The sequence below is a fragment of the Mobula birostris genome, chromosome 10, assembly GCF_030028105.1.
Source record: "Mobula birostris isolate sMobBir1 chromosome 10, sMobBir1.hap1, whole genome shotgun sequence".
Lineage (NCBI taxonomy): Eukaryota > Metazoa > Chordata > Chondrichthyes > Myliobatiformes > Myliobatidae > Mobula > Mobula birostris.
The window spans coordinates 94,123,153-94,139,248 of record NC_092379.1 but is presented as its reverse complement, the minus strand read 5'-3'; the positions used below and the strand labels follow the sequence as shown (position 1 = coordinate 94,139,248).

Genomic DNA, 16,096 nt, shown 5'->3' with positions numbered 1-16,096 from the left:
TCACATTCTTAAAAATCTCCAGAACACACTGGTCGTCAAAACTTCATTCACAAAGAAATGTATTCCACCCTGTCCTTGGCTGAACAGTGGTCATTTTACTAGGTGCAGGAGGTATCTAATAAAGGTCTTTGAGTATGTTCATGGTCTTCTGCTGCTGGAGCCCATCCACTTCAAGGTTTGCAGTATCGTGTGTTCAGAGATGCTCTTCTGCACAACACGATTGTATTGTGTGGTTATTTGAGATTCTGTCACTTTCCCATCAGTTTGAACCAGTCTGGTCATTCTCTTCTGACCTCTCTCATTAACAAGGCATTATCACCCACAGAACTGCCACTCCCTGAATGTTTTTCCTTTGTTTTATCCACCATTCTCTGTAAACTCTAGAGACTGTTATGTGTGAAAATCCCAGGAGATCAGCAGCTTCTGAGATACTTAAACCAACCGGCCCGGCATCACCTATGATTTCACAGTGAAAGTCACTTAGATCACATTTCTTTCACATTCTGATCTTTGGTCTGAACTACTTTTACCATTTCCTCTGGCAGCACATTTTAGGGACCTACCGCACCCTGTGGACTAACTTACCTTATAAATCTCCTTAAAATTTCCTCCCTCTCTTTGTTTGCTATTATTTTATATTCCCACCCTGAGGAATACAGAAAACTAACTGCTTCATATTTAATGCTGTTTTATATACATCTATCATGCTCCACAGAAAACAATCAAAGTGTGTCCAACTTCTCATATAGGCAATATCCTGGTGAACTTCTGCCCTCTCTCCAAAGTGTCCACATGCTTCCTGTAACACAATAACCAAAACTGCACACAATACTTCAACCAGAGTTTTACACAATTGGAAAATGAATTCATGACTTTTATGCTTCTATACCTTATTTACCACATTAACAACTTATGTTGCCACTTGTAGTGGAGTTATGGTCTTGCACCCCCAAGATTCTCCTGTACTTCAATGCTCCTAAGGATCTCGCCAGTTACTGTATACTTTCCCCTTACATTTACCCTTCAAGGTGCAAACACCACACTTGTCTGGATCGAACTCCATTGGTCATTTCTCTGCCCACATTTCTGACTGATCTATTTCCTGCTGAATCCTTTGACAACTTTCCTCACTAAGCAAACTCTGCCACTTTTCATTAGTTTCATCTTAATAGAACATAGTACAGTACAGCACAGTACAGGCCCTTCGGCCCACAATGTTGTGCCGACCCTCAAACCCTGCCTCCCATATAAGCCCCCACCTTAGATTCCTCCATATACCTGTCTAGTAGTCTCTTAAACTTCACTAGTGTATCTGCCTCCACCACTGACTCAGGCAGTGCATTCCCCACACCAACCACTCTCTGAGTAAAAAACCTTCCCCTAATATCCCCCTTGAACTTCCCACCCCTTACCTTAAAGCCATGTCCTCTTGTATTGAGCAGTGGTGCCCTGGGGAAGAGGCGCTGGCTATCCACCTCTATCTATTCCTCTTATTATCTTGTACACCTCTATCATGTCTCCTCTCATCCTCCTTCTCTCCAAAGAGTAAAGCCCTAGCTCCCTTAATCTCTGATCATAATGCATACTTTCAAAACCAGGCAGCATCCTGGTAAATCTCTTCTGTACCCTTTCCAATGCTTCCACATCCTTCCTATAGTGAGGTGACCAGAACTGGACACAATACTCCAAGTGTGGCCTAACCAGAGTTTTATAGAGCTGCATCATTACATCACGACTCTTAAACTCTATCCCTCGTCTTATGAAAGCTAACACCCCATAAGTTTTCTTAACTACCCCATCCACCTGTGAGGCAACTTGCAGGGATCTGTGGACATGTAACCCGAGATCTCTCTGCTCCTCCACACTACCAAGTATCCTGCCATTTACTTTGTACTCTGCCTTGGAGTTTGTCCTTCCAAAGTACCACCTCACACTTAATGATTATTGATACATGGTGAAAGCTCTAACTTAACCTACAGGTTAAATTTTTTAATGCTTAAAACATCAATTTTATATGCCATGTTGCATAGTAGAAATAACTTATAATTAATCCCTTTGATCCAGCCTTCAATCATTATTGGAAGTTTATTTTTAACCATTGATTCTGTCTAGCCTCCATGAACAATTTGGACATTAAATTTCATTCAAGTTGTTATAACAATAGCTGCAGAAAGAGTGGGAAACCGTACTCATTTCAATGAGGCTGGGCAGATCCGTAGTAGCTGCTTGTGGCTCAGATATTGAGAGAATGACCAAAAGTGTAGTGCCCCAGTCTGTGAGAATCAAGGGTCTCCATATGCATAAGGTAAACTGTGATGGTTTAACTAAGTCTTTCCTTCTCTGACAATTTGCAGAGAAATTCAGAATTGTACTCTGGAAACAAGTCAGGGAAGCTCTGCCTGCACAAGCCAGTTGAGACAAGAGTGGGTGACCATCCTGAACGTCCGAGCTCACCACATCTTCCTGCCATCTCAACTGTGATAGAGTTCCTTCCACTTGTCCTCATCTACTACCCCAAGAGTCTCCACATCCATCCTCCTCTGTTCTTCTGTTCCCCACTCTGGCCCCTTATCACTTCTCACCTGCCTACCACTTCCCCCCGGGTTCTCTCATTCCTTTTCTCCCATGGTTCACTCTCCTCTCCAATCAGATTCATTCTTCTCCAGCCCTTTACCTTCCCAACCCACCTGGCTTCACCTATCACCTTCTAAGTATCCTCCTTCCTTTCCCACTGCCTTTTTATTCTGATATCTTCTCCCTTCCTTTTCAATCCTGAAGAAGGGTCTTGCCCCAAAACGTCAACTGTTCATTCATTTCCATAGACACTACCTGACCTGCTGAGTTCCTCCAGCATTTTGTGTGTTTTGCAGCTGTACAAGATGTTGGTGAGGCTGAATTTGAAGTATTGTGTGCAGTTCTGGTCACCAAACTACAGTAAAGTTATCTACAATATTGAAAGAGGTAATAGAAAATTTACAAGGATGTTGCTGGGACTTGAGGACCTGAGTTGTAGGGAAACATTGAATAGGTTAAGACTTCATTTCCAGCTGTGCAGGAGAATGAGAGGAGATCTCATAGAGGTATACAAAATTGTGAGGGGTGTAGATAGGGTGAAAGTATAAAGGCATTTCCCTTCATGTTGGGTGAGACTAGAGTTAGAGGTCATAGGTTTAGGGTGAAGGGTGAGATATTTAAGGAGATTCTGCCAGGAAACTTCTTCACTCAGAGGGTAGTGCTGGTGTAGAGCAATCTGCCAGCAGAAGTGGTAGATGTGAGTTCAGTTGTAACAGTTAAGAGAAGTTTGCATGGGTACATGGATGGGAGAGTTTTGGAGGGATATGGTCCAGGTGCACATAGATGGGACTAGGCAGAGGATCAGGTCAGCATGGACTAAATGGGCCAAAAGGCCTATTTCTGTGCTGTAGTAATCAATGATTTTAAAAACATTATGAAGCAAGATTTGATTCACAGACATAATATTTGGGCACACAACCAGAAACATTATCAATAATTAAGACTTTACGTTATTTTGAAGAATGATATAGAGGTAGAGAGGTAGATTGGGCTGAAAGTACACTTAGGAGCTCTTTTAGCCATAGGAGCTGAAATCACTGCTGCCAATGATGGAACAATTAAAACAGAGATTTGTGAACGGTCAGAACTGATTTTGTATACTTCTGTGGATTATTCTGTCAAATTTTAAGACACTGCTTGCTGCCTTCAAAGTATGTAGAATTGAGTTTAAAAGTTTAATTTGAAGAATGAGTGCCCTGATGTTGCAGGCTCTGACCTATACATCATCTAGTATATATTTCCACAGACATCAGTGAAAAGTTTGACTGTATGTCCAGTCAGAGAATTTTACATCGCTTCATACCTCAGTCATATCTCCAGAAGGTAAGATTTCTATGTCAGGATACAGACAGCAAGCTTCCAATACGTTATTATACCTAAAAATGTGGGAAAAAACATCATGATTCAGACAATAAGACATAGGAGCAGAATAAGGCTATATGTCACACCTTGTCTGCTGTGCTATTTCATCAAGGCTGGTCCATTTTCCCTTCTCAGCCCCAATCTCCTCCCTTCTTCTCATATCCCTTCATGTCCTGATGAATCATGAATCTATCAAACTCTGACTTAAACACACCCAGTAACTTGACCTCCATAGCCCCCGTGGCAACAAATTCCACAGATTCACCACTCTCTGGCTAAAGAAATTCTTCCTCACCTCCATTTTAAAAGTACACTCCTCTATTCTGAGGCTATGTCCTCTGGTCTTAGACCCTGCCAGCATAGAAAACATACTCTCCACATCAAGGTCTTTCAACATTTGATAGGTTTCAATGAGGTCACCCCACATCCTTCTGAATTCCAGTGAGCAGAGCCCTAGAGACATCAAATGCTCTTCATATGACAAGCGTTTCAATCCTGGGATCATTTACTGACCTGCTTTGAACCCCTCTTCAATGTTAGCATTTCCTTGCTTGTCCATGCAATGTATAACGATAAATTAATATGACTTAAACTAATAGCAACACACATCAAAGTTGCTGGTGAACGCAGCAGGCCAGGCAGCACCTGTAGGAAGAGGTGCAGTCGACGTTTCAGGCCGAGACTCTTCGTCAGGAAACTGTCAATTTGGTTTAATGGCTGTTCACAATTTAATTGAAAAGGTTCAAATCTATGACAAGCAAAAAATAGATGCAATCTGCCAGATATCTAAAGAACTATGAGCAGCGAAGAAAGAGCAAAACAGCAGATAAGGTACACAGGACACCTACCGCACACGTTTGTAGTAGCAGCAGAACATTTCATGGAATTTCCTCACAAACAGATTTAAGGAACATGAGGTCTGCAGCTACAGGTGAGAAGGTGGGGCAGGCATGACCTTTAAATCTTAGCACTGGAATTAAATGGGGCATTAAAGTAGCTGACAAGAGAAAATCTGGAGACACACACAAAATGCTGGAGGAACTCCGCAGGCCAAACAGCATCTAGGAAAAGAGTACAGTCGATATTTCAGGCCAAAACACTTGCTGAGCAGCTCTTGTGAGATGAGCAAGGACATGTCTTTTAGAAGGCACCAACAGATGGATCAGATGGGTCTATTGAGGAATATAGGGAAGCAAGAAAGGAGCTTAAGAAGGGGTTGAGAAGAGCAAGAAGGGGGCATGACAAGGCCTTGGCGAGTAGGGTAAAGGAAAACCCCAAGGCATTCTTCAATTATGTGAAGAAAAAAAGGATGACAGGAGTGAAGGTAGGACCAATTAGAGATAAAGGTAGGAAGTTGTGCCTGGAGGCTGTGGAAGTGAGCGAGGTCCTCAATGAATACTTCTCTTCGGTATTCACCAATGAGAGGGAACTTGATGATGGTGAGGACAATATGAGTGAGGTTGATGTTCTGGAGCATGTTGATATTAAGGGAGAGAAGGTGTTGGAGTTGTTAAAATACATTAGGACAGATAAGTCCCCAGGGCCTGATGGAATATTCCCCAGGCTGCTCCATGAGGCGAGAGAAGAGATTGCTGAGCCTCTGGCTAGGATCTTTATGTCCTCGTTGTCCACGGGAATGGTACCGGAGGACTGGAGGGAGGCGAATGTTGTCCCCTTGTTCAAAAAAGGTAGTAGGGATAGTCCGGGTAATTATAGACCAGTGAGCCTTACGTCTGTGGTGGGAAAGCTGTTGGAAAAGATTCTTAGAGATAGGATCTATAGGCAGTTAGAGAATCATGGTCTGATCAGGGACAGTCAGCATGGCTTTGTGAAGGGAAGATCGAGTCTAACAAGCCTGATAGAGTTCTTTCAGGAGGTGACCAGGCATATAGATGAGGGTAGTGCAGTGGATGTGATCTATACAGATTTTAGTAAGGCATTTGACAAGGTTCCACACGGTAGGCTTATTCAGAAAGTCAGAAGGCATGGGATCCAGGGAAGTTTGGCCAGGTGGATTCAGAATTGGCTTGCCTGCAGAAGGCAGAGGGTGGTGGTGGAGGGAGTACATTCAGATTGGAGGATTGTGACTAGTGGTGTCCCACAAGGATCTGTTCTGGGACCTCTACTTTTCGTGATTTTTATTAACGACCTGGATGTGGGGGTAGAAGGGTGGGTTGGCAAGTTTGCAGACGACACAAAGGTTAGTGGTATTGTAAATAGTGTAAAGGATTGCCAAAGATTGCAGAGGGACATTGATAGGATGCAGGAGTGGGCTGAGAAGTGGCAGATGGAGTTCAACCCGGAGAAGTGTGAGGTGGTACACTTTGGAAGGACAAACCCCAAGGCAGAGTACAAAGTAAATGGCAGGATACTTGGTAGTGTGGAGGAGCAGAGGGATCTCGGGGTACGTGTCCACAGATCCCTGAAAGTTGCCTCACAGGTGGATAGGGTAGTTAAGAAAGCTTATGGGGTGTTAGCTTTCATAAGTCGAGGGATAGAGTTTAAGAGTCGCGATGTAATGATGCAGCTCTATAAAACTCTGGTTAGGCCACACTTGGAATACTGTGTCCAGTTCTGGTCACCTCACTATAGGAAGGATGTGGAAGCATTGGAAAGGGTACAGAGGAGATTTACCAGGATGCTGCCTGGTTTAGAGAGTATGCATTATGATCAGAGATTAATGGAGTTCGGCTTTACTCTTTGGAGAGAAGGAGGATGAGAGGAGACATGATAGAGGTGTACAAGATAATAAGAGGAATAGATAAGAGTGGATAGCCAGTGCCTCTTCCCCAGGGCACCACTGCTCAATACAAGAGGACATGGCTTTAAGGTAAGGGGTGGGAAGATCAAGGGGGTATTAGAGGAAGGTTTTTTTTACTCAGGGAGTGGTTGGTGCGTGGAATGCACTGCCTGAGTCAGTGGTGGAGGCAGATACACTAGTGAAGTTTAAGAGACTACTAGACAGGTATATGGAGGAATTTAAGGTGGGAGCTTATATGGGAGGCAGGGTTTGAGGGTCGGCACAACATTGTGGGCCGAAGGGCCTGTACTGTGCTGTACTATTCTATGTTCTATGTTCTATAAGAACATCAGAACATAAGAAATAGGAGCATGAGTAAGCCATTTGGCCCATCAAACCTGCTCCACCATTCAATAAGATCATGGCTGATCTGACCATGGGTTCATCCCCACCTTCCTGCCTTTTTCCCATAACCAATAATTTCCCTAGTATGCAAAAATCTATCCAACCTTGTCTCAAATATATTTACTGAGGTAGCCTCCACCGCTTCATTTGGCAGAGAATTCCACAGATTTACCATTCTTTGGGAAAAGCAGTTCCTCCTCATCTATGTCCTAAATTTACTTCCCCCGAATCTTCAGGCTATGTCCCCTAGTTCTAGTCTCACCTACCAGTGGAAACAATTTTCTGCCTCTATCTTATCTATCCCTTTCATAATTTTATATGTTTCTATGAGATCTACTCTCATTCTTTTGAATTTCAGCAAGTAGTCTCAGGTGACTCAATCTCTCCTCATAGGCTAACCCCCTCATTTCTGGAATCAACCTGCTGACACTCGTCTTCACTGCCTCCAAAGCCAGTATATCCCTCCTCAAGTAGATCAGAACTGCACACAGTACGCCAGATGTGGCCTCACCAGTACCCCATATAGTTGCAGCATAACCTCCCTGCTCTTACATTCAATTCCTCTAGCAATGAAGGCCAACGTTCCATTTGCCTTCTTGATAGCCTGCTGCACCTGCAAACCAACTTTGCGGTTTATGCATAAGCACTCCCAAGTCCCTCTGTACAGTAGCATGTTGCAATCTTTTGCCATTTAAATAATAATCTGATCTTCCATTTTTCCTTCCAAAGTGGATGACCTCACATTTACCAACATTGTACTCCATCTGCCAGACTCTTACCCACTCACTTAACCTATCTATACCTCTCTGCAGACTCTCTGTATCCTCTGCACAATTTGTTTTTCCACTCAATTTAGTGTCATCAGCAAATTTAGATACACTATACTCAGCCCTTTCTTCTAGATCGTTAATGTATATTGTGAACAGTTGTGGGCCCAGCACAGAGCCCTGTGGCTCACCGCTCACCACTGATTGCCAACCAGAGAAAAGCCCATGTATCCCAACTCTCTGCTTTCTGTTAGTTAACCAATCCTCTACGCATGCTAATACTCCCAACTCTAGCATCTTTATCTTGTGGATGTCTTTTTTGCGCCACCTTATCCAACGCCTGCTCGAAATCCAAGTAAGTGATGTACATCTGCTCCCCTCTATCCACTGTGCTCATTATATCCCCAAAGAACTCCAGTAAGTTTGTCAAACAGGACCTGCCTTTGCGAATCCATGCTGCATCTATCTGATAAATCCATTTCTTTCCAGATGCCTTGCTACTTCTTCTTTAATGATAGCTTCAAGCATCTTCCCAACTACAGATGTTAAACTAACTGGACTGTAGTTACCTGCCTTTTGCCTACATCTTTTTTTAAACAGTGGCGTGAATTTGCCTTCTTCCAATCCGCCGGGACCTGCCCAGAGTCCTGAGAATTTTGGTAAATTATCACCAAAGCCTAAACTAAAACCTCTGATATTTCTTTCAGTATTCTGGGATGCATTCCAGCAGGACCAGGGGACTTCATCTATTTTCAGGCCCACAAGTTTGCTCAGCACTACCCCTTTAGTGATAGTTATTGTATCAAGGTCCTCACCTCCCATCGCATCCATATGATCTCTCTTTGGCATGTTAGACGTGTCCTCCACCGTGAAGACCAACACAAAATAGTCATTAAGCCTCGGCTGCTTCCTCATTATCTAATATCAATTCCTCCTTCTCGTCCTCCAAGGGACCCATGTTCACTTTGGCCACCCTTTTCCACTTTATATAATTATGAAAACTTTTACTACCCAGTTTTATATTTTGCGCTAGTTTATTTTCATAATCTATCTTCCTTTTCTTTATTGCTCGCTTAGTGGTTATTTGTTGCTGTTAAAGTTTTCCCAATCTTCCAGTTTCCCACTAGTCTTGGTGACTTTGTACACACAACCTTTTAGTTTGATGCCTTTCTCTATTTCCTTAGTTATCCATGGCTGGCTCTCCCCAACCTTAGTGTCCTTGCTTTGAACTGGAATATATTTTTTATTGTGCTGGCGCGTGGCCAAGTGGTTAAGGCATTTGTCTAGTGATCTGAAGGTCGCTAGTTCGAGCCTCAACTGAGGCAGCATGTTGTGTCCTTGAACAAGGCACTTAACCGCACATTGCTCTGCGACGACACTGGTGCCAAGCTGTATTGGCCCTAGTGCCCTTCCCTTGGACAACATCGGTGGCATGGAGAGGGGAGACTTGCAGCATAGGCAACTGCCGGTCTTCCATACAACCTTGCCCAGGCCTGCGCCCTGGAAACCTTCCAAGGTGCAAATCCATGGTCTCACGAGACTAACGGATGCCTATAATATTTTTTTTTGAGCACTGTGAAAGGCTTCCACCATTCCTCAACCGTCTTACCACATAGCCTGTGCTTCCAATCTACCCTCTCCAACTCCTCCCTCATCCCACTGTAGTCTCGCTTGTTTAGGTATAATATGCTAGTTTATATTGAGCTATTGTACCCTCCATTTGTATGAGAAATTCGATCATACTGTGAACACTCTTTCCAAGAGGATCCTTAACTACAAGATTGCTAATTTTACCTGTCTCATTGCATTGGACCAGATCCGAGATAGCATGTTCACTGTAGGTTCAATAACATGATGTTCAAGAAAGCTATCATAGATGCATTCTAACATACCTTCACATCCAAGTCCACAGGTTAGGAGCCAACTTTGTAAAAATTAAATCTGTTATTTGCTTCAGTATTATTGGTTCAAATCTCATATCACTTCACACTGATGATAAGTAATTGTGTAAGTATATCACATTATGCATTGTTAAAATATTGCATTCAATTCTTTTAGGTCTGTTCAGACATCTGCAACTTGGACTGCAGAAAGAGACAGGCCATGAAACCAACATGATCTATCAAACGTTCAAAGACAGTCCCTGCACAATATACAGTAGCATAGCATAGTATCAGCTTGTGAATGCTAAAATCTGCTTACCACTGAAAATGAATGGATGGACAGTAAGGTGCATAGATTGAAGATGAAGCTTAAACTATATGGACATCGCTTTCACAAGCTACGTGCATTTTGTGTGTCTCCAAAGGTAACAAAGAATGAAGTTACATACAGTATGAAAATCTTAACATTGTTTATAACAAGTTTCCCATTTCAATTTTCAACTACTAATATTCTGCCATTTTCATTGAAAGCAGAATAAAGCACAATTATTTACAATAAAATATATCAGCCCATCATTCTAACTACTACTATGCTATTGGTGAATTAGTATGAAGAACTACTTTATTTCCTCTCTCTTTAGATTGTGAAATTGACTTTGTTTCACCAAACTGATTTAATTGCTGAAAAAGACCTAGCAGGATTGAATGTAACATTTTTAAAATGCAAGCCATCATTCACATGACTGATTCAGCATCAGTGTGAAGTGATTCTTGATTTGGACCAATAATAATGGAGCAAATAACAGATTTATAAAAGCCTAATTGATGTCAAAAGCAAACAAATGAAGCATCGCTCCGTGACAGAGTGTCACTCCAAGATACCATGCATCATATTGCACTTTGAAAGGAAATCAAGAGAATGCATTAGTATCCAAACAAAGGTTGGTAGCAATATTGCAGTGCAAGGATTTAAAATCATAAACTTTTGAAGCAAAGTCATGCAAATTACCAATTTAAATAATCATGATTGACTAGAATATCTGGCTTAAAATACAAACCCCATTTCCAGAAAAGTTGGGATATTTTCCAAAATGCAATAAAAACAAAAATCTGTGATATGTTAATTCACGTGAACCTTTACTTAACTGACAAAAGTACAAAGAAAAGATTTTCAATAGTTTTACTGACCAACTTAATTGTATTTTGTAAACATACACAAATTTAGAATTTGATGGCTGCAACACACTCAACAAAAGTTGGGACAGAGGTATGCTTATGATTGTGTTACATCACCTTTCCTTTTAATAGCACTTTTTAATCGCTTTGGAACTGAGGATACTAATTGTAATAGATTTGCAATTGGAAATTTTGTCCATTCTTGCTTGATATAAGACTTCAGCTGCTCAACAGTCCATGGTCTCCGTTGTCTGATTCTCCTCTTCATGATGCACCATACATTTTCAATAGGAGATTGATCTGGACTGGCAGCAGGCCAGCCAAGCACACGCAGTCTGTGTCTACAAAGCCACGCTGTTGTAGCCTGTGCAGAATGTGGTCTGGCATTGTCCTGCTGAAATAGGCATGGACGTCCCGGGAAGAGACGTCGCCTTGATGGCAACATATGTCTCTCTAAAATCCTAATATACACTCAGAGTCAATGGTACCTTCACATCATGCAACTCACCCATGCCGTGGGCACTGATGCACCCCCATACCACCACAGATGCTGGCTTTTGCACCTTTCGCTGATAACAATCTGGATGGTCGTTTTCATCTTTGGCACAGAGACTCAACACCCATTTTTTCAGAAAGCTAGCTGAAATGTGGACTCATCTGACCACAGCACACAGTTCCACAGTCTTTCGGTCCATCTGAGATGAGCTCGGGCCCAGAGAACTCGCCAGTGTTTCTGCATAGAGTTGACGTATGGCTTCCTCCTTGCGTAATACAGTTTCAAGTTGCATTTCTGGATGCAGCGATGGACTGTGTTGAGTGACAATGGTTTTCCGAAGTACTCCCGAGCCCAGGTGGCTATAATTGTCACAGTAGCATGACGGTTTCTTAGGCAGTGCTGCCTGAGGGCTCGAAGATCACGCGCATTCAACAGTGGTTTCCGACCTTGCCCCTTATGCACTGAGATGTCTCTGAATTCTCTGAATCTTTTCACAATAATATGTACTGTAGATGTTGAAAGACCTAAATTCTCTGCAATCTTGCGTTGAGAAATGTTCCTTTTGAACTGATTAACAATCCTCTCACGAATTTTGGCACAAAGGTGTGAGCCACGACCCATCCTTGCTTGCAAAGACTGAGCCTTTGATGGATGCTACTTTTATACCCAGTCATGATACCTCACCTGCTACCAATTAGCCTGCTTAATGTGGAGTCTTCCAAACCAGTGTTACTTGAATATTCTGTGCACTTTTCAATCTTATTTTAACTCTGTCCCAACTTCTGTTGAGTGTGTTGCAGCCATCAAATTCTAAATTTGTGTATATTTACAAAATACAATTAAGTTGGTCAGTAAAACTATTGAAAATCTTTTCTTTGTACTTTTGTCAGTTAAATAAAGGTTCACGTGAATTAACATATCACAGATTTTTGTTTTTATTGCATTTTGGAAAATATCCCAACTTTTCTGGAACTGGGGTTTGTATTTTTTAAAAGTCTCTTTTTCTGGAAGAAAAGGTTCTTCATAATATGATTCATCTATTCGGTTAAAGTAACGTCAAATTAACGTAGCCTTCTCAGTACACTAGACAGAAAGAATAGGAAGGAGCTAAACAACTACATGTTCCCACATACTAAGCTCTCATTTTCACCCTGAATATTAAGGTATTCATCTCAATATTAAGAAGATAAGTAGCATGTCAGTAATTTAACCACAACTCCTCTTACACATTTACTAGCACCCAGATTAACATGCGATAAGAAAGGAAAATGCAGGGAACACTCAGAATCTGGTCCTAACTGCTAGTCTGTTACCTTTAGTAATGGGGTTACATTCTCTCAGAGATATCCCTTTCACTCTACCAATTCCTCCCCCACTTGCTTTGTTACTGAAAATTTACTTGTTTTCTCTCTTGAAGGTCCCAGCTCTGAAATGTTGACTGTTTTATCTATCCACACTTCCTGCCTAACCTGCTGTGTGTTGCAGAATTTTCTGTTTTTATTTCAGATTTCCAGAATCTCAAGTTTTCTTTGAATTAGCAACAAATTACAAATTGCTTGAAGTAGACGAACAGACATGTGCGAAGTTAAGCTTATCGGAGATCCTTCCAAAATTCAGGACAAATTTTGCCTATTAGCTGCTAGGTGAAATAATTAAGAGACTGAGTCACCTGCCAAATGTGTTTCTTTAAAAACACCAGTGAAGATATAAATAAGATAAGTAATTCTTACTTTTCTTCTTCATAACTTTTGCCAAATAAGATATTGTCACGGAGAGATGCGTTAAAAAGCCATGCCTGTTGGGCTACATATGCAAATGTGCCTCTCACTGCAACTGTCCCTTCAAGCAGTATCAGCTTAAGGTTGGAGAGAAGACACTATCATTAAATACAGTCACACAAGCAAGTAAACGTCAAATTTATAATTTAACTTAATGTTACTTGAATTAAGTAGTAGATTCTTTATGACATTGGTAAAAAAGCTATCATAAATGAAATGCAACTTTTAGAAATTTAGGCACTGTATTATTATTCAATCTTTCAATGAAAAGTGGATAAAAGAAACAGAAGAAACTAAATCTTCAGAGAAAAAGGAACTTAAAATACATGATACCTAAAGTAATATTAATGATAGTAGATTTATGCATGTTAACTCCCACCAATGTTTATCATTTATTGATTATGGAAAAAAGGGTAGTGAGAAACGCATTCAATAGCAATCCAAGTAACTTTTGTTTAAATAATCTTATTACCAAGACATGACCATCCAGCTGAAATTAAGGTACTTTGTCAGGTACTTGTACAAAATTTTCAAGTCATTTATTTTTCCAGAAAAAGTTGTCTACAGCTACAAACAGGGAGTAGCTTGCTTGAATTAGGAACCCAGCTGCTGTGTGAAATCAGTAGAATCCTGGCAGGAAAACAAAACAACTCAATTTATCAAATACACATTGGTGCAGAGGAGGTTGTGTCAAACAAGATTCAAAAGGAGAAGTGTTTGTCAAATATGCATGTGAAAAAAATGACAATAATTTTAATGCTTTAATGTAGAACTGCAGGAATGATCTCCTCGATATAGCTTTGTCTTGTAATGGATTTTAATTGATGCCCACCTTTGTCTTGCGGAAAGGTAGAAAGCTGATTTTAATACTCCCTGGAGGAAACTGAAGACTAACTGACAGTTAGTGTGCAGCTGAAATAAAAAAGGGAATTTACCCTCTTTCATACAAACTAGCTGGCAGTAATTTCAAGCAGCAGGTAGCAACAGATCAGCCTTAAGTTTACCGAACCTGCAATAATTATGCAAATCAGTTCTGGGTGTCATCAGGGCCTATATGTTATTTTAACTTGAATAAAGTGCAGTGATGGCTTCCCCATCAGTCTAAGCCTGCCAGAAAGAGGAGCTAATATTGACAAGTTTAATATTTTCCATTGTTCTTACGTAGATCAGTTGAGCATGCATGATTGTCTGGCCAAACAAAGAAATACTGTGCCCACTTACCTCAGGGATGCCCTCCTCCCCCACTTCCCACTATAGAATGTCTCCTCCTGGGATTATTCCTGTTGCCAGTTTGGAGGCAAGCAAATTTCCGTACTTCTTTGGCTGTGAAGCCAGCAAGGCTGTAACAATACTGATGGAGCCTCCTTGATACTCGCCCCAAATGTGCAGATCACATTTGTCTCTAAAGTTACAATGAACCCGACATTTCACTGTTTCTTTTCCTTGTCGATTACAGGATATTAATTGACATTCCTCATAAGCAACAATCTACAAAGTCAGGATTGCCATTGTACTTGTATACTTCAGCTATTGAAACCATGTAGGAAACAGCACTCAGAATAACTTGAGGGAATGGAATAACAGGTTGAAGGCGAGGCACAAAGCAAAATGAGCATTTTCTTAGTGATAAGAAGAAAAATGAAGATTGAAATGAATGTTGTATTTTGGATTCCAACCTAATCAGATAACGTAAACCATGACCAACCATTTCACCTTGTCCAGTCCAGATGACAATGTTTCTTGCTTGACTAAATTCAAAACTAATCCAAGGAAACAACATTTCAGTAAGCAAGTTTTTTTCCTTTGGTAAGAATAACAAGAATTGTGGCACCAAAACAATTTGATAAAGCTAAGATACAAATTGCATGATTCACCTCAAGCAAGCAACAACCACAATGGGCTGAATAGACTACTACTGTTCCAATTAATAAATAGTCTATGGGCACAACTCCCAGGGGAGATGGTGGATTGATGTGAATTCTGATATGTAATAGATTTTCTTCAGCTAACAATATCTTGGGAGTGTTGTGATAAGTAATTGAGGTATGAAATGAAGTACGTATACTTGGGACCTAAGACACATAAAATGTTTGACTACTGGGCTTCATCTTGAATTAAGATTGTTGTTGTCATTGGTTATGATCATTAGAACTTTCTTATCATTATTTCACATAACTACTCTAGTTGTAGGTAGAGAACTACATAAATGGAGCTTATATCGCTGTTTTTGTTAAAGTTCTAATCAATAGGTTCAGCAATGGTAATGCTGTTTGATATTGAATCACAGTGTTAGTTTCTCTCTTGTTGGAAATAGCCCCATATCTTGGCATCTATGTTGTGCAAATAACACTTGCCATTAAACAAACCAAGTCTTAATATATTTTGCTGCATTTGAGATTGTTTAATTTTTTTAGGGTTCTGAATTAAATAGACATTATCCAAAAATCACAAAACTCTTCTGGCCTAATAGTTGAAGAAAGAGGCTGAAGATGGTTTTGGACTGACTAATTTTAAGGAATTCCGGTAGACAGTATTAACATCTAAAATAATGCCAACTGCTGAAACTGAACCCTAGTCAATATGTCAATACCTATTTGAAGGCAGTAACAAAATCGCATGTAGTACTTCAAAGATATTAAGGTTCAACATATCTTGGAAACTTAAAAAGCAATTCAGAATCAGGCTTATTATCACAGGGATGTGACATGAAATCTGTTAACTTAGCAGCAGCAGTTCAATGCAATACATAATCTAGTGGAGAGAGAGGTAAAAACATAATAATAAATAAGTAAATCAATTACATATATTGAATAGATTTTTAAAAAATGTGCAAAAGCAGAAATACTGTATATTAAAAGAAGTGAGGTTGTGTCCAAAGCTTTAATGTTCATTTAGGAATCGGATGGCAGAGGGGA

General features: G+C 40.7%; 1 protein-coding gene across 1 annotated transcript in view; it reads right to left on the bottom strand.

The window, feature by feature from the left end:
- The window catches only part of LOC140203718 (ATP-binding cassette sub-family C member 5-like), a 173,910-nt gene that overhangs the window by 70,114 nt on the left and 87,700 nt on the right, over positions 1-16,096 (bottom strand). Inside the window, exons 15-16 of the mRNA XM_072269755.1 lie at positions 13,134-13,258; positions 3,878-3,950 (exon numbers count right to left, since the gene is read on the bottom strand). Of these exons, the coding sequence (XP_072125856.1) occupies positions 3,878-3,950; positions 13,134-13,258 (198 nt within the window). The remainder of the gene's footprint in view (positions 1-3,877; positions 3,951-13,133; positions 13,259-16,096) is intronic.